The sequence below is a fragment of the Cyanistes caeruleus genome, chromosome 1 (assembly GCF_971803275.1).
Source record: "Cyanistes caeruleus chromosome 1, bCyaCae1.hap1.1, whole genome shotgun sequence".
Taxonomy (NCBI): domain Eukaryota; kingdom Metazoa; phylum Chordata; class Aves; order Passeriformes; family Paridae; genus Cyanistes; species Cyanistes caeruleus.
Window position 1 is genome coordinate 61,615,364 of NC_141701.1, and position 26,456 is coordinate 61,641,819.

General features: G+C 36.9%; 1 protein-coding gene and 1 long non-coding RNA gene across 5 annotated transcripts in view; one reads left to right on the plus strand and one right to left on the minus strand.

Moving 5' to 3' along the window:
* The window catches only part of CTNNAL1 (catenin alpha like 1), a 57,433-nt gene that overhangs the window by 3,766 nt on the left and 27,211 nt on the right, over window positions 1-26,456 (minus strand). For all 4 annotated transcript variants that reach the window (XM_086895665.1, XM_086895676.1, XM_086895673.1 and 1 more), the window contains exons 4-15: window positions 21,860-21,979; window positions 19,568-19,657; window positions 19,088-19,258; window positions 17,866-18,066; window positions 15,930-16,016; window positions 12,733-12,891; window positions 11,165-11,257; window positions 10,703-10,853; window positions 4,721-4,758; window positions 1,454-1,504; window positions 1,203-1,357; window positions 299-347 (exon numbers count right to left, since the gene is read on the minus strand). In XM_086895665.1, coding sequence (XP_086751791.1) covers window positions 299-347; window positions 1,203-1,357; window positions 1,454-1,504; window positions 4,721-4,758; window positions 10,703-10,853; window positions 11,165-11,257; window positions 12,733-12,891; window positions 15,930-16,016; window positions 17,866-18,066; window positions 19,088-19,258; window positions 19,568-19,657; window positions 21,860-21,979 — 1,365 coding nt within the window. The remainder of the gene's footprint in view (window positions 1-298; window positions 348-1,202; window positions 1,358-1,453; window positions 1,505-4,720; window positions 4,759-10,702; window positions 10,854-11,164; window positions 11,258-12,732; window positions 12,892-15,929; window positions 16,017-17,865; window positions 18,067-19,087; window positions 19,259-19,567; window positions 19,658-21,859; window positions 21,980-26,456) is intronic.
* Window positions 1,503-9,131, plus strand: LOC147655536 (uncharacterized). The gene is made up of 2 exons (XR_015288718.1): window positions 1,503-4,003; window positions 5,329-9,131. It is a non-coding gene; the product is annotated as an uncharacterized LOC147655536 (long non-coding RNA).

Consider the following 26,456-nt stretch of genomic DNA (forward strand, 5'->3'; position numbering starts at 1 on the left):
TGAGTGACACAACAAAAACTACAAATATGTTGAAGTGCACTGTATTTGCCATAATGCCAGTTTGCTATCCGTCCTCCTAGCTGGAATCTACCAGTGTAACGATCCTGTCTGAAGCTACAACTGGAACACTGGGAAGCTCACTTTCAGGATATGTACCAGAGTTAGACTGCTCAAAATCTATGGCTGCCAGTCAATTCATGTACTGTACACTGTACTTATGTGTAAGGAATCACACACTGAAGTTCCTGTTTGGCTTCACTCAGAGTGTCTATGTCTTATTTTGTTAAAAATACACTACCTCTGCCTGATGAAATAAATCTTGAGTAGTTTTCAGAAGTCCTTCTCCTCTGTGGGAAATAACAAAACCAGAAGATATGTCATTTATAGACTGCAGATTATTTTGATTGCTACTTACAAAAATTACAGTCTCACCACTGAACATTTTACAGTTCACACCAGTGAACTGTAAATATCAGTCTTTTAGAAGATACTAGACACAACAATAACTACCTACAGGAACTGCATTAATAATATTACACAAACACCTCAGTAGCTACAGCACTGTTGGGGAATTAACAATGGCTCAGTTCTCATAAGCTGAACAAAACTAGAAATCCATGTCTCTAGCATACTGAGTATTACTGGACTAGTAGGTAACAAAAAAAATCTCAACTCTGGTAAAAAAAAAACCCAAGAAAACCTAAATTCTTCAAGTAAGAAAGCTGATGTTGCAAAGGCAAGTTTCAGATAAATACTTTTCAGTACAGCAAGGATCAGTAATTCTCATCTACACTTATAGCTCATCTACAAGTATATACTTGTGCTTTAATTCCCTTAATTTTCAAAGTATTTATGGAAATAGTTCTTAAATTTTTTTCTGTACTCTAGAGACATTTAAATAGATGCCCTCCAACAAAACAGGTGTTTAGCCCTTTAAAAATAAAATGGGTGTTTAAAATCACAGGGTTTTTAAACAGCTTAGAAATTTAAAAAATTTATAAAGCTTATAATTAATTTTATTTAATATTTTTAATTATAAAGCTTAGAATTAATTTTAAAATTTATAAAGCCTATGGACAGATCCAAGTTCCTTTCTAAATGGGTCCCAATTATTATGCTCTGAAAATGAAAATTTGTTCTTTCTTATAAACACTATTAAAGCTATTCTTCCCACCAAAAATTGCCACATGCAGTGTAATTACCTGGTAAATAAATACATGGAGTAGGCCATACTTGACATGCCTTGCCCATGTTGCACAATCTCATTCTCTTGATCCTCCCATTTCTCTGTCTCAGAATCCACATCAGATGTTAGCAGATGCAATTCTAATCCAAGTTTTGCAATTTTCGCCTGTTCCTGTAAATGGTGACCATATTTATGGCACTTAAAAGCACATTCTTAAGACAAGATAAAAATATGAAAGTTTTTTTTACTAAAATGATGGCATCTTACCTCAGTATCTAGTTTGACTGGCTTTAATGCTTTCAGATTTGCATTATGCTTCTGTTTCAAACAAAAAATAAGATTTTTAAATAAAAGGAATTGGTAATCATTCTACTAGCAAATCTTAACGAGGTAGCTCTATATTCAGAGAAAGACTTTGTAGGAGAGTTCCAGAGGTTCAAACAAACTTCTCTGCAGAAACTGAGAACCTGTTCTTATCTGTCTGTCCTGAAATGGCAGGTGCAGATGCCCTGAAATTGCAAGGAAAAGACCTCTTCCACAGTTCTTGGGCTCCTCTTCCTAATGCAGTACTCTCTTCCCTTTACCCTGTAAATCCTCAATAATACTCAGGACTAAATAGTCTTAAGCAAGTCCTCCTGCACTGATTTTTCTAAAACTGATGGAAGTGATTTGGCTAATAGCAAGCTGATGTAGGCTACAACCCATATGAATGCTGGTGTGAGGAGGCAGCCCATTATTCTGTGTCACTCTGGAGAAGCAGCTGTAAACAAACACTGACACTGTCATCTTTTTGTGGGTTTCCTTCTTTTATTTAAGTCATGAACTATCCAAAATATCAGTCTGCCTGCAAGCCAAATATTAGCTCATATTAAACAGTAATTAGCGGTACTGATGTGAGTGGACTACCTGGTAAGTCAGTGCTTGCCAACCGCATGACACACTTAGGCAGTAATTCATCATTTATTTCATAATTATTCACTGTTCTTGGCTTTAATTTCATGTGCTGGTGCTGTCACTGTGCAAAGACAGCAAAACCACCAGATGTGGGAGGCACAGGCCACATTCAGAAACCACTGCACTGCAGAGGAATAGTCCAAAGTTGGTGTGATATCTTGGAGAGGAGTGAGGCACAGGAGGTAGCTGGATAATCTCAGTGTGCAAATGAGAGCCTTGTCTGAGATTCTGAAAAATTCTGAAAAAAAACCTGCTGCTATTCATTAGTGGGAGTACTTAGTCAAATTAGGCTCAGTAATGCCTGCAGGGGAAAAAATAAACAAGAAACAACATTGTTCATTGCGAACAGCATCAGAAATGAGATTCAGGTGCCATCTCCACTTCTCACTCCAAGAATATGAGCAGAAGTATTCATACTGAAGTTCCTAGTGCAATTTGGTGCTCACTTGGCTTTCTGCCAGTTCTCTTTTCCCATCCAAAAATGTTTAAATATTCTGAATCTTATGAATGTCTACCCAGATCAGACACTGCAATTCTGCCTATGCATTAGAAATGCTGATCTCATATTGAAACATTTAGCACAAAGGACTGATACTCCTAATAGTGATTTGACTATAGTGCATATTAGAAATAATTTCAGAAATGCTATTTTTTAGGCAGTGTCTTAAGAAAGGAAGACAAAACCAAACTAGATTTGTTTGTAAACACAAACTTTGGTCTAGAAGATATGGCAAATATTTAAGCTGCAGAGTGAAGGGTATTCAAGAAAATCAGCACTGGTTACAAGAAGTTAGTTTTTCCATTCACAAATAACTAAAGAAATCTTAGAATTTTTTGCTTGGAACTTAGAAGTTTTTGCAGTTTTCTTCACTCTAGTGTTCACTTGCATTATTTGAATAGTACTATTGTTAAAAGTCAGATCCAGTAGATATGTTATTGTGCTTTTAAAACATGATTCGACACTTTAAACTATAGAGAAAAAATACGCATTAAGTACACACATGAATCACCACTGTTGCTCTGATCTTCATCTACAGCATAGTCTAGGGTGCCACTCATTATCAGCAAACAGCAGCGTGGCAATTAAACAGATGTAACAAAATATGTGATCTAATTAGATTGGCAGGAACAGTGTGGCCTCTGTGCAGGGACAGCGTGGGCGTCAGCCAGGCACAGCAGATCTGTGGTGGCAGTAGGGGGAGGAAAGGCTCTGCTGAGAGGAACAGCACCAGGAAGAGAGGCAATTCCAAAGCTCAGAGCATCAGCTAGGAAAAGAAATTACTCTGTGAAGAAACTCTGCTGTCCTGTGGATGCAATCTATATTTCCTGTCTACTTCAAACTCTGCATTTGTAACTCTCTACAATGGTAAGTATCTTGCAAAACTCAAAAAGAAGGCAGCAACTTTCCAAATAGTAACAAACCAGAACTGCTTAAATGCTGACCACAAAAAAATAATTTAATTTTAAATATGAATTTGAATATTAAAAACATGTGAATCTATAAGTGGGACTCTGCCTTCAAACATTTAAGCTCTAAATTATGAAGTCCAGAAGCAACGTGTCTTAGTCAAACTGGCCAGGGACAGAAACCCCATCCAAAGTTTCAATATTTAGTTCCATAACTGTGAAATTCACCCATGCTCATGCAGCCTAACATATTGTATTTAAATCTGCAGATTTGATTTATAAAACATTTTTATAAATATTGGATTTCTAAAGCTTTTCTCTTTTCATTAAGGGTCAGAAGTTGTGTTTGAAGCTGTAGAATTGCAGCGCAGAAGACATGGAGACAGAGGCCTATTTCAAACCCAAATTCCTCAACAGTACAGGTTAAGGAAAGAAAGGAAGGAGAGAAAGAAACAGGTGCCAGAGCTTACTGTTCCTTTTGAGACCATTCTTTCCCTTTTTCCTACTCATGGAAAGATTCAGTTCATAGTAAGTGAATCAAATGATTGATTACATGATGCTTACAAGGTTTAGGAGGCTACCTAACACAGAGATGCTCTCAGAAACATTGTAATATCAATTAAAATCAGCTAAGGATATTAAATACCTCATACCTAAAAACTGGGTATTTGGTGTAACTTTTTCCTCTACATTAAACACATTTGATATTAAAGAAGGAAACAAGAACCCATTATTTAAAGAGGCTCCAACAGGCTTGAACATGAACCCTTGTTCCAAATAGGTTAACTCAAGCTACAATATTAAGTCTTGGTAGCATGATTTATTTTTTTCGTTTAGTTTTCAGTATATTGCAGCATATTCCTACTGTTTTAATATCAACAATGCATTTTTTTATTACATAACATGACAGTAGAGTATGCGGTAAAAAATTAATGAACAGGAATTAAAGTTTGTGTATAATCAAAGTGATTAAAGCACTACATAACTAGCTACATTCATCTTCAGTCTGTTTGTTATTAATTTCATAAACTGACAGACTTTGATATTTTACTATCAGCCATCCAGTCAGGATGCATATTACCAAGATATTGTTATGTCCCCATCAAGCTGCCACAGGGAAAGAAGTCAAACAGAGAACAGCAGGTACAAAGTAAACATTCAAAAGCAACTTACCCCTGGTCTGGGCAGTGATAGGTAGACACGCTTCTCTCCTATGAAGAACACACAGGTTTATACCAAAATCTGTATGCAGATTTTAATCAGTGGGATAAAATGCCTTACTTCATCCTTCCTTAAATTGCAGTACTATAAAAGCAAATTACTTACCTGTAATTCCTCCTCTCTGAATACTGCAGAAGATCATCTGTCTCATGCTTTCAGAGACAGGCCAAGAACTCTGTACTGCTCAGATTTTAGCAACTGGCAATTAAGAAAGCTTCTCTGAACATTTCTCTCAGTAATACTTCTAGCCCCCTGCAAGTATTTCACAAGGAAGTAAAGCAACGCTCCACCATGACTCACTAGCTACATGCACTTATCGCAAAACACAGAACACAAAATTGTAGCTCCATGTATGGCTTTTCTTGGCATGGATTGAATGGTCTAAAATCTGGAGTAGACAGTGACACTGGTGTGAAATACCTACACAGGTTTTCCTAAGTAGTGCAAATAAAACTCCCATGTTGTACTGTACTATACCTGTCCCATGTGTGCTGCATTTTATAAAGAAGGAATTTCTACAGCATTTTATGCACTTACTGAATTGTTTCTTGTGTTACCAGGAGCCTGCAATTTTCCAAGTCTGAGCAAAACAAATTAAGGAAGAAAAAATCCTTTTTTGGATGTTATTTAAATGCTGATAAGAAGACTTTATTTTCAAGAAGAAACAGTGCCTGGGCTAACAGCCTAAGATTAGAGTTTCAATTACCAGAAGACATAATAGTTTATGAAGACTTGCATTCATTACAATAGATTCAGGAGAGGAAAGTCTGCTAAACCAAATAAAAATAAGTAAAAACTTTAAGAGCTAGTAAGGAATTGGTATTACCAAAAAACCCAGAAACAATCAAAAAAACCCCCACCCCGCCAGCTAAAACCCAAGGGCTACTACAATGGATGTCACTACAGGTTTACATAGAGAGGATGCATCTCAACAAAGGACAAGCAACAAACTCCTCTACAATTGCTAAATCCTCCTCTTGTATCAGCTCCTAGAGAAATTTCATCTGAGTTCTCAGAAGACAGTTCTTTTGTGCATTCAGGATTCTTTGAAAGCATGCCCTTTATCTCCTGACACAACAGAAAGATCATAATCTCCGTGTCCAGGCAACTGACCCCTAAAATTTTAGAGTGCCATCAAGTATCCTTCAACCCTCTTGAAAAATATGAAAAATTCCTTTCTATGATCACCTTTTCCTTCCCCTACACAACCATCTTGTGAAAGATGAATGAGCTAACAGGGCACAAGCTGAGTAACCTTTTTTCTGAATGCTGTTATTTGGATATTAGTTGCTCAAACGTATCCAAGCAAGATTTCTCCCTAAATACCGATACAAATTATGAGAAGTCATTTACAACATCCTATACATCAAAACATCAGCTAAAGGGCATGTAAGAAAGCATGTAAGACATATCAAGAACAAAAGTGAACTTGCAATTTAAAATGCTGCAGCACAAAAGATCTCCTTGGAGCTACGTTAAAACTTGTTGTGCCTTGTTAAAAAGTTCAAACACAAAAAGCTTTGACATAACATATGGAATAAAAATGCTCAGTGCAATGACACAGTACTTGCACACACAAGGCAGGCGTTCAGAATTACAGAAACCATATGGAAAGTGGTGGCAAACAGAAGTAAGAAAATAAAAATTGCCTTTGCTCTTCTAGTCATAATTTGACTTAGCAAGGTTAAGGTGCTCACCATATTCAAAAAGAAGAAAGATCTAACTTTATTTCTTGGAACATTTTAAGAAACCCTAAAGATCACAAAACACATAAAAAATACACTTCATCAGACCCACGGATACCAGACCTTTCAAAAGAGCAGATCAAATTAGTCAGAGATATTCCTACTTAATCAGAAAATACTTAATTCCATCAGTGTAATCACAGAACTTTTATTTTATTCCATTAACAGAATATACACATATGAATTTTTTATGTATTTAATTTCCTTAGTTTGTGTGTCAGATCTTTGCTATTATATCAAGGCTTTTTTTCACCATATGATGGTCTTTTTATTTGATTCTGCCTTTGTTTTTCCTAATGTGTTTTCTTAAACATGTTTTTCCTTTTTCTTTTTCCACTTAAAATTAATTTTCATTATTTCATTATCTTTGTCTTCTAATTTTCTACTAGTTCCAATCCTGTTTTTCTCTCCATAATACCCCTATTTCAATTTTTAAATCACACTTTTGATGTCACTTCTTGTCTGAGAGCATGGGAGCATATCTGCTTCACTCTTCTTTCTAGAATTTGAGCTAATTCTAAAATTCTAATCAGTGTCACCTATTTATCATCTACAGCCATTCAAAAAACTCATGGTCATCAACTCTTCTGAAATCAAGTGGGCAAAACAGAAGAGGAGGGCAGAAAAGTAGGTTCTCTTCAGAAACCATTCTCTCACTTCTCACCCAAGTTACAAGGGAGAAAATCAGAGGATTATTTATTTACATTCTTCTCCACCACGTTCAAAACAAAACATTAGAAAAAAGAGACTGGCTGACAGCCAGCAGCTTGGATTGATGAAAAGTACTTTTGTCAGGTGGTTCATCTCAAAGTGCAAGAGCTTCAGAGTTAAGCATCAAATGGAAATAAACCAAACAATCCCTCTATGGGCATAATCAAACTTCCAATGCCTGGCAGGAGCTGCCCTGTCACGGAGCCTGTCACCCTCCTCATCCCAGCCTGGACACACCAACCTTGTGAAGAACAGGCCTCCTCACTGCTGAATTAAAAAGTGGTTTAGGACTGAGCAAAAGTACCTTCCTGTACAGTCCTACACAGCACAGGAGTATTTCCAAAATACAAATGAGGGTTACTGGGCTGTGGCGTGCTCACCAATCTTTATCACCCTGCTGTGCCTGTGAATCCTGCTCCCCGAGAGAAGCCCTTTTCAATTTGGGCATGTTCTGGTATAATTTCATTAAAATTGAGTAAAATATTGCTTCACTTTCAAGCTAAATCCAATTCCTCCCACGTGTATTTGGAACCTCAGCATGAGAATTACCCCATTTAATGTTATGAAAAAAACATTTGATAAGGACTTATGCAATTGCTCATAAAAATAAAGAAATGAGTATAAACCATGTGAATCTACTGTAATCAGAAAAATGGTTCTTTTATTTGATGTGTCCAGCACATTTAGTTACCATTCAATTTTTGCATCTTAAGCTGTATTCTGTACTCTCTAACAAAGCCAAACATTTTAATTGGTAGTACAAAAATACAAGTTCTTAAACTAAGGAGAAAAAAAATATACCTCTTACTGTAATTCTATCTCCTGTTACATACAGTCACAATTTTACTAGGAATAAAGCACTTGATACATTTTAGTCTGTAAAATAAAGACACTTTTACCAACTTCAACATTAAGACAAGTATAATGAATCACAAGAAGAATAAAGTCTTATCAAATATTGTGAAACTCCATTGTGTTTGGAGGCAGAAGTTTTGTGAATGCCACTCCTATAACCTCTGAGGAACTAAACGTTTCATTTATTTACTGGATCACCAGTTGTGTTTTGTCAGAGAAGAAAAGTGTTGGAAATGGCAAAGTAACTTGAGGGTATTTTCTGGTAGAAAAAAGGTGGGGGCATTTGGGTGAGATTGTTCCTTTCCCTTTTTTTTTCCTAATGACAAGAGTCACTCTTAAGTCCAACAAGAGAAGAAAACAAGCAAACAAAAACAGACTGGCCCACAATACAGAGAAAAACTGTAGAAAACAGGTGGATATAAGAGACCAAATTACTTCTAAGGACATAATTGGTGGCTACTATGAAACAATCCAGATTCAGAGGAAAATCCCTTACTAGGCTGGGCCATGTGACAACAAAAATGGAGATTTCTTAACAGGGTTTTGGCAATACAAGATCTAATGCACCCAAGGCCACAGAGAACAAAAGCTATGCTTAGTATCTTACCAGTGTTGATATCAGAGCACTTCATGCTGAAAGAAAGACTGAGGAAATGAGAGACACTAACAAGAACACAGTTGTGTGGTTAAGCCAAACAAGAGAAGTCTTCACTGCATCACTCCAACCTGCTCAGCAACAACTACCTATTTTCCTTTCCCTCCTTCAAGCAAGGACATGGGGTTGCCATTGTGAAATGATGTTTTAAAGAAAGTGGAAAATACCACTTATGTAAAATGTGTTATCTGCCATCAGCAGCCCCAGGAGAAAGTTATTAACCACAGAGGAAGCTATGCATCTGACATCAAGAACAATTTGTTTGGAGAGCCAAGGATATGCTTTGCTGTGGCTGCATGATTCTCATCCTATTATTTTTAAATACAGTAATATCTATCTATCTATGTATGCACACACACACAGATATAAATATATAAAATGTTATCATTCAACCTTGCCAGACCATTGTATGAATATGAAAAAAAATCAGATACTGCATGATCAGCCCTAAAGATTCTGAATTTATTCTAACACATTAACAATAGCATAATACCATAATTTATGTTTAATTTTATAAAATAATTTAAGGAAACTGAGTGAGACCCTGGCTCCCAAAACAAACAAACAAAAAATCTGCTGAAAGTTAAAAGGCCCATGAACAGGCTCTCTGATTGCTGTGCATATTTCTGTAGTATTCCAGACCAAGGTGGAAAAACAGCTGGGATAACAATCATGTTTTTCTCAAAAGTCTCAAACTGCCAATAACCTGCAGTACACACAATTATTGTAAACCCACTCAAAATTTCAACATGCATTTTCTCTTTACAAGTCTTGAGGCTCAGGCACACACTCATTCACCAACCACCAGCGGCAATTTAAGATATTACACCCTGTGACTGGTTGCAGCTGTGCTCAAAATGCTGGCAGTAAAGAATTACTTACACAAAAAATTAAGAACAGAAAGTTAAACTCCAAAATAAAGTCTGAAAATGAAAAGAGGTCTCAATAGCAAGACGAAGTATTGTGTCATTGATAAAGTGTCATCTAACCTGAAAAAGGATTTACTTTCTCTGTATCTTGGATACAAAAAATTAAGTGCCCACATTTAACTAAATCTAAGCTTTTGAACCTGAGCAATTTTCTTAAAAATACAAGACATTCAGCATTATTATACATTACATTCTATCTGTATGCAATTATACCTTAAAGACTGAAACAAACACGTAGCTCTAAGTATGACAGGCTACACTAAAGAGATAATCTGGAAAAAAAAAATTACATGGTATAAAAATGAAAACCAAAATGCCTTCAAATTACCCTATGCTAAAAGTAGACACAGAATTTTTTTTTCCTTAAGGTTCCAAGGTTTTCTTCTACATGTTGTACAAATACCAATAAACTTACCAACCACAGAAAATATCCCAATGTGCAGAGTCGTCAGAAATTCCATCCAGGAGAAGGGACAGCAGTTTAAAAATCAAATAACTACATTCACTACGTTATGAAGTGAATACAAGGCAAGCTGACAGTATAGAATATATATGTATATATGTATTTTCCACAAATACAAGACATTAATTAAACATGTCACAATTCAAGCTGTATTTTGACTGTCATGAATTAATGAAAGGTCCTAGATAAAACAAATGGTGGGTGAAAGCCCTACAGCCCTTGTACTTGGACACTCCTGGCGAAGAGCTGTCTCTAACACTTTTGTGCCCTTTGAATTGTTCTATTTCTTCTGCTGCTAGAAGTAGTCCTAGTGCAGAAAATTAAACATAGCTAATCTTATGTAAATCAGGCCTTTAGATATTTGGCTGCTTTTATTTGAAAAAAAAACCAAAAAACCCAGCAAGCAGCCTGACTTGACATTTATACAAACACAATATACTTGTGTATTACTACCTAGATCCCATGGGAAGCGGATGTTTACTGCATTCCACTCTTGAGAAAACAGAATTTCTTAAATCACACTTAAAATTCTTAGATTTGAAGGTACATTTTTCTATTTCTACACAGCATTCTTACCTCTTCTTCCTTCAAACACATCGTTGATTTCTCTTAACAGCAAAGACATGTCACTCAGTTGAGACTCCCAGGCCTCACAGAACACCTCAAGATTTTCTTTTGCAATCTTGCTAGATGGATGTAATGCCAGGGTTTCTGCAGCAGAAATTATCTGGACAAAGAACAAAGCATTTGCTATTGCAAGTCCTAGTACACAGTGTTCCACATGAATTCACAAATGCCTCCACAGGCAAAACATAAAATTAAACTGCTATTATTACGTCTCTGTATGAATTCATCTGACATTTGCAGGCTTGATCTTTGTTGTGCGCTCTTTTAGCAACCAGCCAGCATCAGAGCAAAATTCCTTCTTAGAAATGAATGCATTCAACATAGGTAAACATGAGGTCTCCTAAAAATTCACACAAGTAATTTTTATTGATTTATGTGTAGTAGAAGAGGCCAGTTAAAAGCTGAACATACCTGTGGGCCAGTGACCTGAAAAGTATCTTCTGCATGTATGCAAGTAATCTCAAGGGGCTCAGTTCCAGAAACATGCCTCAATAAGCGACACATCTGAATTTGAAAAAACATGAAAAGAATTGTAAAAAATGTGCATTGATTAGTAGTGAGAAAAGGTGCACATATGAAAATACACAAAAGCAAACACTGAGTTATTGATTGTCCTTTCAAAAATTTACTGGGGACTTCTCAGGGAGAATTAACAATTAAAAAATGGGGTTAAATCCTGACTGAAAGGTGTGGAAAACCACTGAGAGAAAGAAAAGTCTTAATAACTGAATTAAAGTGAAACAAAAACCATTTCATATATTTATGACTGAATAAAACTGAAAGTAAACACATAAAGATCCTGGGAAAACTGCAGCATAAATAACTTTAGCAGAACAGGCTTATTCAGCAATTAGCAACCATGTGGAAAATTTAGGCTTTCATCATTCAGGGGTCTGAATTATCATTGAGCAAATCAGTTTCAAATTAGTTTAAAGAAGTAATATTGTTTCCTTCTTTTTTTTGTTTGTTTTGGGGTTTTTTGTGTTTGGTTTCTTTTTGTTTTTGGATTTTTTTCAGGAAGATTAAGAGTAAACTTTGGGTCAAGGAGGAGCATGGAAGTTTTCAGATCAAAAGGAACTTGTAAGACAGAGACAGCACATATGAAACTTATTACACTGTCTGTCATCAGACATGCTACAAGGTCGCACATGCAAGCACTATTTAACCTCGTGGTTAGGCTTGGAAAAAATTAGTGTCTCACTGGAACACTGAATAGCCACAGATCAAAGGGACATTAGAGCTGAAATTAAGAGCTCAAAGCACTTTTCTGCCAATCCTGGAAGTTCAAGGGTGCTGCTTGTGCATATTCATAGTTCTGGGAGGAATCTTCAAGCCCTGTATATCATAATTTTTTAGAAAAGAGGGTTGGATACCATTCAAGTACATCTGCTGGTATCTCTGTATTTTAGATCAAAGTGATCTATATTTGTATGTCTCCTGCTGGCATAGGTACCTCTGCTCGTCTGTGAGGGAGACAGCAACAAGGTCCATGTGGCTGACATCCCCTGCACACACTGCTTTCCACAAAAGAGGAAGATTTTCAGTGGCCCTCTTGACTCATCTTCAAAAAGTCAAACTCATTGCATTAAGAAACTTAACTGTCTCTCCAGCATTCTTGTATACCTGGATTCTGCTATTGCTGGATGCCTGCTGCTTGAAAGAAAGGGGTTATCATTTCCTCTTGGATCTAGAAACTTACATTTAATTAATATTTTAGGCCAAATGTCTACATACAGATTGAGTCTAGACTCATGAGGAGAATTGGGCACAAATGTAAATCCCTTCTACAACACTTGCATGCCACAGTGACATCTTTGGCTCGGACCCTGACAAGAACAATATAAAATTCAACAGCATACTAGGAAAATAAAATAAAATGACAAAAACACAGACCAAAGCCTTCCTAAAGAACAGATTGATGTAAATCCAACCACTCATTTTCTAAGTGTCCTATACAATGAAAGGAGCTGTGAACTCACCTCAACAAGCTGTTCTTTCTGCTCTGATAGCTTACAAGTATATTCTGCTACAGCTTCAAGATTTCCTTCTACTCCTGTGATTTTTAATGCTTTGAGAACCATATGATCTGTATGGTATTTTAGAAGATCTGCTGCCAGAGATGTTGCTGCACCGTGGACCTTGAGTAGCATTAAAGGAAGAAGAAATAAGCCATGGAATGAAAAAAAGATCTATCCAGTACCAAGTCAAACAAACTTAAGAGACAGATTAATTTTTCAAGCAAAAAAATTACTGTCATTAAACCTCACCTACAGCTTTCTTATTATCTGTAGTTTTTATTTCTTCAATTACTATTCAAAGAATAAAGATAAAATCCACCACAATAAAAAAAAATTAAAAAAAAAATAAATAAACTCCCCCCATAAACAAGAAAAATCAACTCCACAACCAAATATGGAGAGAAACAAAAGAGCAACTGGGTAAAATGAGGCCACAAAGTTATCACACCATTGCTTTCTGATTATGTTACAGCTGGGGAGAATCCAGGTGCATGAATCTGTGGGTCATCAAGTTCAGCATAAGCAAAGCACAATGACCTCTCCAGTTCTCATAAAGAACACTCATTAAACTGTGTGAATCAGACTGAAGCCACACAAATCTGAATTTATAACAGATTAGAAATTAGACTTATCAGTGTCACAGAGAAAAGCTTGAATATATTCAGATCATGACACAGCCTTAGAAAAGCATAAAGCATGTCTTCTACAAGGAGATGGGTCTTGGAGAAGTCTCAATCTCCCTACACGCCCAACAAGCAGGGAGAAGCTTTTAATTTAAACACATCCCTAAATCCAGACACACACTCAGAAACCATGCTGTGAAGGACTGTGGTTGACAACAGTTATCAGTGACAGCTGCTGCTAGTTCTAGAAGCCAGTCACTAAGTTACCTGTGCCCTGCAATCAGCCCCATCTTAAGAACATTGGTAACACCAATAAAAAAAAATAGCAACCTCCTTAGAAACAGCGGAGTACGCTCATAGGACTATTTTAAGTCTTGTAATACTGCACTCACTTTGCTAGACTACACTGAGTACAGAACTTGGTGTTCAAAAGGAAGTATTTTTCCATCTCTTATGAATGCAATGAGCTTGGAACTCTCTTGGAACGTAGAGAAGAGTGTTTACTGGAATGGTATGTTGGGGTTTTTAATTCACTGAACTCCATTTTTACCTCTTTCCTCTAGCAGTCCCTCCTGTGCATCCAGAATTAAATTCTTCTGGATTTGTTTTTTAATTTCACAAAAGACAAGCCAACTGAATTATTGCCTCAAAACCTGCCGCAACTTTTTTTTAGAGGGTGAAAAAACTACTATGACAACCTGTTACAAACTATTTATATAACATTGCTCACATGGCATTAAAAATTAGCACAAATCACTAATCCCAGAAACAAAGTCAGCTCTGAAGAAAGGTTATCTGAAAGACTTGTAAAGTTGAAGTAGAAACTGGAAATTCTCATTTACATGTAGACTACACAGAGATCCCCTTTTCAATAGAGATGATTTTCATCCTGATCCAAAATTTACATATACTTCTACTTAATGCTGTCTCTGATCATTAGCAGTAAAATAAACTCAAGAAAGGAATATAACTTCTCTTTCTTCCATAAAAAGACAGAGATTGGAGAGACCTACTTTAACTAGGCTGTCTTTTGTTCTCAGCCACTCAGGCTATCAGAAACATTTTAATTAGAGTCACAATATTTGAATTTAACCGGTAGAAATCCCAGTTGCTGACTGAAACACTGAATCACCCCAAGTCAGACTGACAGGACAGCTTTCAGCCATGTACAAAAGCATGGCCATTCTGGGATCAACTCAATCACTACACAGAGAACAAAAAAAACTACATAATTCTCTGAACTTACTTCTGAATCCCTTCTTTCACACAACATATTCCTGCCACCTGTGGCTTTATGATCAATGCAATTAAATAGTCACATCCTAATTTAAGTGGGAACTCTTCCACCTCATTGAGCAGCTGGGAACAATGTTACTCAAAAAGGATAATCTCGCAATTCACATTCCGAAGTGAATGCCACTTTAGAAAACCTCTGCTACTCATTTCCTCCATAATGGTGACCAAATTACAAACTAGCCCATAATCATAGTGCAAAAATTTTGTATCCTTCACTTTCTGGACCCCAACACTCTGTCTGACAGCAGAAGTGCACTTGAACTGAAACAGATTGAAAACACAGTTCAAATCTTCAGCATAGCTGCAGGAACTATAGTCCAGAAGACAAAACTTCTCATTTTGCCTATGGTAAAAAAGGGGAGCATGACTTTTTCAGCAGCTGAGGTTTTCCAGTTACAGCAGCTGACAGCTCAGCCTAAGTAAGTTCACCACACTTCTCTAACATCTTTGCACTGCTCTGTGTTGAAACTCTCACTGTTCTTAATCTTCACTTCTCCATCTGTTTAAAAGAACAGCAATTTGAAGCAGTTGAAAAAATAGCTGAACAATGTGCAAATATTTAGGAAGCTGCCAGAAACAAGATTCTGTATTTCCTTCAGTTCTGTAGAACAGACAAGGCAGCAATGTTATCCTTAGTAGGAAACATGAAGACCCTGAGCAACAAGTGCAGTCCATCTCATGTACCAAATGAGGCAGCTATTCCATGAGTGCATGCAAGCTGACCTCAGCACACTTGCATTTAGGAAAAGAATAATGATTTACCACAGACACATACACAGCTGCCAACTGCTGAGAAAAAAAAAAGCCCTGAGCATAAGACCCAGTCATAGCTAAGGAGATCAATGGGACAGGTTAAATACAAATAAACTGCAAATGTAATATATTAATTTAGGCACATACTAGAAGAAAATGTATTTACAAACAGTGATGCATGCACCCCAAAGGGAAGTTTGCCTTTACATTTAAAATAATGATTACACACACAGTGCTTATTTCCAAACACTTTTTTTTTGTGAGTTAGCAATGAGCCTATTCATCCAACAAATTTCTAAGCAGTAAGGACAAAGATGATGTAGCTAGCTCCATAACGTTATTCTGATTTGGTTACTCTTGTCTATAAACAGACAACAGTCCTCTGGGGTACAGGATTCCATTTTACAACTCATGTATTAAAAGTAAGAAAGTCAAACTTTTATCTTGCTTATAAGTCAAACATTATCTTGCTTAAGCTGCACTTACCTCCCTTTTAAGTTCATTCATGCACTGGCACGTTTTTAAAATGGCTACTTCCAAGTCTTCCATGAGATCTTTTGTCTTTTGGTTTTGCTACAAACCAAAGAAAGAAAAAAACAAGACATTACACAAAAAAGCCAGCAAACCCCACCTTCACATCACATGTCAATAGCTCAAGAAGCTTTAGAAGACAGCCTTTTCTTTCTAGATGAAATGCTTTCACTTGCGTAGCCTGTGTATATTCTACTCAAAAAAATATTTTATAGAAACATTTATTACCAAATTAAATCTAAAACCAACAGTGATGCAATCTGATTGACTGCTTGTGTTCAACATGCATTTATTTTCTAAATCTAACTGAGTTTTCAGGAAAAGGGTTTCCTTGACATCTGCCAGAAATCTTCTACCTGACCACCCTAAAGTAAAACAACCATTTAAGGCATTTTTTTAAATATAAACACCCTTTTAAAATAAAGTGGTACCTAAAATGTTACACACCACATGTTCTATATTGAATTACAAAATGATTCTTCAGAACATTCACCTCGCAATGAAGCTGTTGAGCTGAAAACAAAAATCCACTTCAGTGAGTTGCTACTATTTTATCTGCTACTGTGTCTTTAGCCACAGCTAGGCTGGGTTATTTATTAATGAAAATACTTAATGCATAAGCACACATGTACACGCCCAAGAATTTTCACAGATCATATATATGCATAATCTTGTACTAGGCTCTCATTTCTCTCGAAATGTAGCCTGTAAATTATTTAGAGGTGATTACTTTCCAGCAGTAATAGAGCTTAGAAATAACCAAGAGTCCTGGTTTTGGCTGGGATAGAATTCATTTTCTTTATAAACTTGGCATGCTGCTGCTTCAGACTTGTGATAAAAGCAGTGCTGACAACATGGTGTTATTGCTGAACAGTGCTTGCACAGCTGCCTACCAGAGTAAACCACCAACACCAAACTAAACACAGGTTTAGCTCCTATAGTTGAAGGGAGTCTATGCAATTAATTTTCTGTATCTGTGTTGTTTGTCATAACAACATTTTGTATTATCGGTAAGATTTATATGCTCTTCAAACTACACTACCGCATTAAAAACACCTGACTGCAGTACCTGATTCAAAGAGGAAAAAAGGAACAAAAATGCTTTCTAGTAAGAAATACACCCAGTTAAGTAAATATCCTGTACCAGGACACATCTACCATATTTCAGTGTTAATAAGACTTTGTGCTACACATATTCCCAGGAGCAAGACTGAAAACAAGTCAGCATCAATATCAGAAGCTGCATTTTCCATCTCTGCTTTTGCCTCCCCTTTTGTATGTATCTTCTATCATTTTCAAGGAACAAGTAAGACAAATGATAGAGCCTTAACATGCTTCTTCTCTAAAGGCTACCATCATTTAAATAATGTAAAATAGGACAAACAAAAATAGCCTGCCTTATTGTTTCTCTTCTCTCTCCATTATATTAAAAAAAAAAAAAGGTCAATATTTTTACAATGTTTTCCTTTCCAACAGTTTAACTGTTTCCAATATTCTGTTGAAAACAAGAAAGAAAACTGTGGTCACTGCTATGGGATCAAGACAATGGAAATCTCTGAACTACTCCACCAAAAGACTTCACTGTTCAAGACTGTGCAATGATACTTCTGTTCACTGCCTTGTCTCCACTCACATCTTCATTAAAATTAGTCTACTACCATCAGTAGCCTAATTTAGCCATGAAAGAATCAATGAAGCAATACCACTGGCATAGGGGGAGGACAGAACATATGGAAGCTTCAGAAGCACAGAACAAACTGTGGCTTCCTTGATAGGATCCCACTGTGAGTAATACACTCAGCTCTCTGTTCCTAGACCAGAAGAAAGACTGCATTCAAAATTTCTTTTCAAAGTAGAGGTGAAAAGATTTACTTTGCTAAAAAGCTCTTACAGCTTGCATCCACACTGAAACCAGCTGCTCTAGTTCCATTTTAGCCTGTTTAGACAGCTCCAAAATGTGCTCTCTGTGCTCATGACTGGTATAGGCAGAGTCTGTGAAGTCTTCTGTATGTTCCAGGATAACTTCCAGCATTGTTGAAAGGTTCTCTTTTGAGAGAAAATAAAGATTCTCACGTAGACCTTCCACCTTATTCTGAAAAAGAAGCACATAATTTCCTTGAGAATTTACGTGATTTAGTTGTGACACAAATGCAGAAAGCAGATCCATCATTTTACATTTTATTTTTCTCCTTAGTGCTTTTTAAAATTATTCCCTTATTTTCAAAGTAATCCAATAATTTGCTTGTGTCCAGAAACCCCAGTTTGGGGTTTGGGATGTTTTTTAAAAGTGATAATACAATGAGGAGCTCACTAGCCCCTCATCAGGAGTAACACCAAATACACCACTGTTCTACTGCTGTCAATAAAAAGTTTCTAAGTTCAGTAAACTTCAGATATTAAATATGTGTTCCGATTTTGTTTGATCCTTCCACATCCATGTAATCCATTTTGAGTAGTTTTCTAAAAATGTGTATGTAGCAAATTGAATACTCTGGGGCACTCTCAAAAAATTTCAGTTGAAACTTAAAGAGGGGAAATAGATAAATAAATTGAATCAAAATGATTCAGGCTCAAAAGCAGTAAGCCATGGTTGGTCATTAACTGTTCTTAATGGAGTATGAGATTTAGAAATGCCTTTATGAGGAAAAAAGTCCACTGAGCTACAGGATACAATTTCAATTCAGAAGATTTCTTCTGAATGACATTTCTTTTGAATTTACTCTTTTAAATGTTTGTATGAATATTTTTGTGTGCAGATTTAAAAACACTATCACTTACAAAGCAAGAATTCTCAAAAAATTATTTTAATGAAGGTCTGATCAGATCCTGATACTTCAGTTTATTCAGTGTCAGTGCATCACCTCAACAAAGTATTAGAGTTCTAAATGCATACTGATTCAGAAGGAGAGGTGTATTTTGGCAATGACTATTAAAATATAGCCACCTCTTGACAGATTCTTTAACATTTTGGGACAGTTATTTAAGTCAACATTGCTGAAGAGATGCAGCTCCATGATCTCAGATCTAAAACCCCCTTTTTGTTTTTTCCCCCCAAACTCCAAGTTAAGAGGTACTTTATTGCCTGTAGAAAATAATATTATTTCTACTCCTACCTTGAATTCTCTGATGCCAGAATATATGCTGATGGGGGCCATTTCATTTTCTCCATTTGGTCTGGAGTCCGTTACAATTTCTATGACCTGTTCCAAAGCTAGTCTCATCCGATGAAAAACTCCATCTTTGTTAATACGAGCAGATTCACAGTCTGGATGCCTCAGACAAGTCTTTTTAAAGAAAGCAGAGTAACTCTTATGAAAGAGTAGACATGCAGTATGTGGAAATGAATGCTTCCTGCGAAGGCAAGTCTAAAGAATGTGTTTAGAATATGGTGAATTCCTTCTGTTAAAGTGCTGGTAAGTCAAATTCACACCATTACTTAGAATATAAAGATTTTCTTTCCTCATTCTTTACACTTACACCCTTCTTTAGCATGAAATCTAAAGTGGGGCTGAGAGAGGAGAAGTCAGCTCATCTGGCAGATGCCGCGCTTTGTGATTTAGCCAAGTTGTGTAAGGGTGCACAAACTCACTCACCTTTGAAGCAGTCAGGAGCATCATAGTGCACTTCTCAAGAACAGCCCTAGATGCTGCCATTCTAGCCTTTTTCTTCTCATCCTTCAAATCCTAAATACCAAAAGAAAAAAAAAAAAAAAAAAAAAAAGAGACCTAAATATTACACAGTATCTAAATATTAACTGCTTGTGAGACTGGAAAAAGGAAACTCTCATGCAGGTGAATGGGTTGTGAGAAAGCTTTCAAATTTCTGACAACTGCTATTTCCAGCCTAACTCATGATCTAGAACTTACTTTTCAGACAGATTTTAATTGATGCATTTATTCTTGGCTCTCTTCAATTCAGATTTCAAAGAAGGAAGAACTCCAAGATACAGAGTATGTTATATAAACTCTTGCTAATTTTGATACCTTTATCATAAAGCATTATTCATAAAAGACAAAAATGAGGTGAAAAGAATATCTGACAAGAAGTATTTTCTGAAATGGTGGGGAGGGTAAGGTAGAGACAGAGAACACCTGCTTTTCATTGTACTGCAATGGAGGAAATGTAAACTAAATATTTTTTCTATTTGAGAGTTATATTTGCTAAATACCAGTAATAAAAGAAGCCTTAATAGGCTGAAAAAGCAATTCCTTGGTATTTCTCTGCTCTGAGTACAGAAACTTATCAAGAACTTTGCAGGGAAAGAAGGCTACATCTGCAAAACTGAACTATACCCCCAGCAAAGTTCATCAAAACAGAAGAGTTGAGAATCCAAAGCTGGGTGTGGGAGAAGAGGGCAGACATGAATCCCTCAACATGCAAGAGGTTCTAACAAGAGGAAGAACTCAGAAAGCTCCAACTACAATCTTGTCACAAAGACAGCTGAGTGCTATCTGACGGTCAGACAGGTAACTGAATGGGACTGGTTAAAGACTTATAGGATCCTAACGTATATATTAATATATATAATATATTAATCCTAACATACTCTAGATTAACAAAAACACCCAGATAAATCACAGCAGCAGTCTGTTTTGGCATTTTTATAATGTTTGTATTTAGCAACTACAGAAAATCTTTATGATCAAAATCACATTGAAAACCAAACCAATAAAACAATCAAACAAGGAAACAGTAGATTTCTGAAATTCTGACATTACACTGATAAAACTGATGGCACCCAAGAATTTATGGCACACTTAAAAATACTATGTGGGATTTTTCCTCCCCATGAAACTAGTAGCGCCAGACAGTAGTCTTCACATTGTAAACTGAGCGTATCAAGGAAGTCCTGACACAACTGAAAAAGTGGTAATGTAGCACTCTTTCTAAAAGAGTCAAGTAGGCAAGGAGGGGAGAGCAGAAGACCACTTAGCATTGAAAATCCAACATAGTTGAAAAGACTATGACTTCCTAATAATGCATGTTTCCCTTTCAAAGGAACAACTGCTTCAGGGAAAAAATACTTCCAGGAAAAAAAAGTTCACTTCTAAGCAGGTATTTCCTTTAATTTTAAGCAGCTTTCCCAGTAATGGTTCTTTGACACCAAGCATGCACACATCCACAGTAAGAGGAAACACATGATGGCAGCCAATTTGGTTATACAAAATGAATTCTCAATTTTGCTGGATATTATGGACTCTGTATAATTATATCAAACCCTGGTTTAGTTTTGAACAGAGGATTGGAGTATCAAGGGAAAGCAACTAGAGGTCACAGCAGAAGTCCTCAGCCTCAGCAAATCCGTAAATTTACATGGAAGTAGTGGGAAAAAAGCTTCCTGTATGAATGAAAGGTTTTGAAAGAGTAGCTACACATGAGAACTAAAACTCATTGCCCTAATGTAAGAAAGTTTTGACCTAAACCTAGAAAAATATTCCAGAATAATAATAATAATAAAAAAAAAAACTGTAACAAACCACCAAGCAGATTCTTTATTAGAATCCATTTGGAATTTTCTAAAATAATTAGATCCTTTCACTACATGCAAACATCAAATATTTCTGTCAAGTAACAACAGACAAACTCTCTACTGGAGTAATGAGATAGAAAAGTTAGAGCCAAAACATAGTGATTGAAGCCAAAAGACAGTGCAAATAACACACACCCAGGCTTCTGGAAGATATGCAGGGCAAACAGCGCAACCACATTGCTCAGGCTGAGCTTTAAAATCAAAAGGCATGTTTTGGCTGGAGCAAGGAGAGGGTAGGTTCCAGAGACAGGATGCCAGCAATTGTTTTGTTTTCTATTATCATCCCAGAAGAACCCATACCTTCCTGATAATAAGATGAAGATGATACTGTGCAACATCTCTTACTAATACTTACATTTTGCCGATCTCCAGTCAAATGAGCAAACTCCACCATTTCATTTCCAAACTGGCTGAATATTTGTACAAACTCCTGGAAACTACTGACTTTTTCTAGTTGCTCCATTGTTGCAAGAACCTTCAAGATAATGGAAAATACCATAAATTATCAAGATGCTGAACAAAAAACATTATCATTGGACTAGAAGTACTATTTAAGCATTAATAACAGCCAGAAATCAAATGGAAGTTAATTACCATGCGTCATTCTAAGTGAGTCATTTGTTGTCAGCCCTCAAAAAACATTTTCCTTGCTCCTCACAGTATTAAGAGTAACAGCATTAATGGATTCAGCTTCCAGATTCAGGAAAAAATGTGCTTTTAAATTAAATATGACAGTGACAAGTGCAAATTATACCCCCATGTTATAACCCTGCATTGTAACTTTTCAGATGCCTAACTTTTAAAGTTTAACATCACAGTTGCACAGGCATGTTTCAGTGGCTCTGTATATTAAAAAAAAAAAAAAAAAAAAGCAGAATTCAACAAAACTGAACAAAAAAGTTTGAAAGTGAATACATAGTTTGATACTTCCCATAAGAACTCTAACTCTGGAAAATTTTATTAGCTGCATATAAAACAAAGAACTAAATATACCCAAGTTGTATCAAGCTCTTACTCAAGATATATTAAAGCATGTAAAATCAGCCTTTTTTTAAACATTCAGCAAAGACTATCATACAGCTTATAAATTACTGATTACTGAAGGTATCCTGTGAAGTCACTACATTATGGATTATAACAGAAATTAACATCTGCTTTTTCAGGTTAGACACACACTTGCTAATCCCAAGGTGATCTTTCAAATCCACTAAAAGTGTTCAGAGGGGAAAACACAAAGCAGTTCTGTATTGTCTTTCAGACTGGTGATAAGACACTGCATGAAAATTTAACAGACTGTACTTGAAAGGGAGAATCTTCGACTGATTTTTCCTTTTCTATGCCAAAAGTATCTTCCCCACAACTACAAAAGCAGTGTACACACCTGATTATGACAAACTCCCCCTTCCCTGTCAAACTCTCCTAGAAGCACTCGTTTGTGGCAGAGCAGCAATCTCAGCTGTAACCTAAGTAAAGCAAATGTCCCACTAAACGCTGCAACCACTGTGGAATTCACTGCTCTATCAAGCAATATTACATTATATTACAACATTATATTACTTTATATTATACATTTATATATTTATATTCTATTACAGCAATCTGTCTGAGTATATTATGTTGGACAGACAGTTCCACAAAGGCTGCAGAAACAAGGACCTTTCCTGATTTCGGTGTTGATGCATGAGAAAGGCTGGAGTACAAAGGACTTAGAAGGAAGCTGCATAAAGATGTGAAAATAGCAGTATGGGAGAGGAAGAAGGAGAGAACCACAGGAATGGGAAAGTGAGGATGCAGAAAAGTAAATGTGGATAAAACATACAAGCTAATGTCCAACTTTTTCTTCTGAAAATAGATGAAAAGAAATATTAATGATGCTCAACTATTCTAGGTTTAAGCAAATGTAGTAATTTATGAGTATGACCTTGGTTGCAAACAACTCTGTTAGTTTTCTGTTTCTCTCATGACAAATTTCTTGTCCAATAAAAATTTCAGTGAAAGCACATGTATTTCCATTACACTGAATAATTCTAGACATCCCAGGCAGAGCTGACATTCCAAAAAACTGTGTAGACAGCTCTAAATTTGTCTAAAGCTTATTCAAATGCTGATACAATGCAAAATACCTGTGATGTCTTTCAAATTTTTCATTTTAAAACTTTTTCAACAAGAAACACGCAGATAGCAATTAAGACATACATTTTTTAATTAAAAGGTTAAAAAAAATGTAAAAAACCCAATGGTTTAAGCTCTTCTTAACATCTAAATTAGCACTAGGTATTTACTGCACAGCTACTGCTGCAGGATGAATGTCGCCTTGCAGACAGCAGTCGTGGGCTGACATCACTTCAGGGCACATCCATATTTTGATCCAAAATGAACAGTGCAGCAACTCCCCCACTATCTGTCACTTCCCTGCTTATTGTTCTGGCTCTCCTAACCTGACTGGTGACAGTGAGTGGAGTAAAACCTTAAGCTCACTGATGCAGTGACTAAGTGTGATGGACAATGAAACTGATTTTGTAAGGTAGGAAAGATGTGGGCAGGTATGGGAGAAAACATATGCGATCCAAGAACACAAGGACAGCATATATGGTGCAGAGAATGTGGAAGCAGGAAGGGGATCACTGGGAATCATCAGCCAGAGGCTGGATTCCAGAACAGATCAACATTCTTGGAAGATCTCGATCACTTTGTTGGTCTGAGAGATTAGATGTTCAACCGCTCATCTGTTTTTCTATCCTTTGCCTTTGACTGACTCTTTGTTCACAAGGGGAAGACAATGACAATGGGAAAAAAAAAAAAAAAAAGGTGTTCAGAAATAGGCAGCAAAAAAAAAAAGGCAATAGAAATTTAACATTGGGCATTCAGTCTTAAGATAAAAATGGAGCTGAGATCTTCTGGAACAGTGATGCACTTCAAGAAGCCAGGATCTTCTCCAGCTGGCAGTAGTGATGATTCTCTTCCTACCTTTCCACCCTCTTTGCCATATTTGCTACACTGTCTTAGAGTATTTGTGTGCACTTCTTAAATTCCTGTCCATATTACCCCACTACCACACTTCCTGTCTCCTACAGGAAGAACCTCTTTGTTATCTGTCATAGTGGTGTCTGACACACCTTTCAGGAGTGTGCTCTATAAAAATTAGGGCATATATAAATATTAGGCCTGTAAAAGACACCATCATTTGTTTAATCTGGTCCTAGAGATGTGCATTGTTCTACCGCTACCACAGACAAAAGCAGACTTTCCCAAATGTGCACTATGCACAGAAAGGAAAATGCAGTAAAACCCAAAGATCACAGACTAGCTGTGTCCAGGGGGGCATCAGGCACAGCATGGCCAGCCAGGCACGGAAGAGGATTTTCCTGCTCTGCTCTGCACTGGGGCAGCCTCACCTCAAGTGCTGGGGACAGCTCTGGGTGACACAATATAAAAAAGATATTAAGCCATTAGAGAGTGTCTAGAGGAGGGCTACGAAGACAGGGAAGGACCTCGAGGGGAAGCTGTATGAGGAGGAACTGAGGTCAATTAGAGTGTTCAGCCTGCCAAACAGGAGACTGAGGGGGAGACCTCATTGCAATTACAACTTCCTCATGAGGGGAAGAGGAAGGGGAGGCACTGATCTCTTCTGTGACAGGACCAGTAACAGGACCCAAAGGAATGGCCTGAAGTTTTATTTGGGGAGGTTTAGATTGGGTATCAGGAAAAGGTGCCTCACCCAGAGGGCGGCTGGGCACTGGAACAGGCTCCCCAGGGAAGTGGTCACAGCACCAAGGCTGAGCATTCAAGGAGTGTTTGGACAAAGCTCTCAGGAACATGGTGTGACTCTTGGGGTGTCTTGTGCAGAGACAGGAGCTCAACTTGAGTCCCCTCCAACTTAGGATATTTTACAACTCTATGACTATGGCAGTCAGAGTCAGATACACTTTGGACTAATGAGATTGCTTGAAATGCTTTCAAAATTAAATGCTGCACCTATGCTCACTATATTTACATTGGTGTATAAATGAAAATATTTTCATATATACTTAAAATTATCTGAAACCTAGAATGGTCCTGGAAGGATATAGCCCTCCTTATCCTTCCATGATACACATTTGCACAGTTGCTCCACAGCCTAAACCGACCACTTTCGGAAAGGTAAATATATTAGGATTATTGCAGGCCTGCAGACGACAGCAGAAAAGCAGAAAAAGGTATTAAATGCACCATTCTGGTCTTCAGTGCAAAAAAAAGACCAAAGCTGCAAGGAACTCCAGCAAACCAAGACTGATGAAACTGCTACCAACTGAGTCAACCACTGGGAGAAGAAATGAGCACAGAGACAGCAGATCAGTGCTGCCAAGTCCAAAGCCAGAGAGAAGCAGGTAATTTTGCTGGTTTTGAATCCCAGACTGAACTAAGTGTCTTGGATCTAGGTGTTGCAAAAGAGACCGGTGGGTTTGGAAAGTAAACTGGGACAAAGGAACAGAGACAGTATGAGGAGTCAGAAGTGGAAAGAAGGGCACTACTCTGGATTACAAGCACAAAATTAATGGAAAACCCCAGGCCTTATCAGGTTCTCATTTTTCAAACAGGATTTTTCTATTTTTGTTTTAGCACATTGTGAAGAAAAATGGAAGAATATCCTGAAGGCAAGAGAGTGAAGTCTCCACTGCATGAAATAGATTACATTTGAGGTTAAATGGGCCTTCATACATTATTTAAACCAACCAAGTAGTTTCATCCTAAGTTTCAAGACCTAAGTTAAACTGCACAAAAACCTTTTAATCTGCAAACCTCATTTCACTGGTAGAGAGTTCTATGTGCATTCCTCACAGCTTTTTGCTTAGATGCCATAACGCTCTCCTTATCTTGATCCTGACAGTACAAACGTCCTGTCATTAGCAAGTAGATTTATTGACCATTTTACCAATAGACACACTTTTCACCACACAGCAAATTTGAAGTTA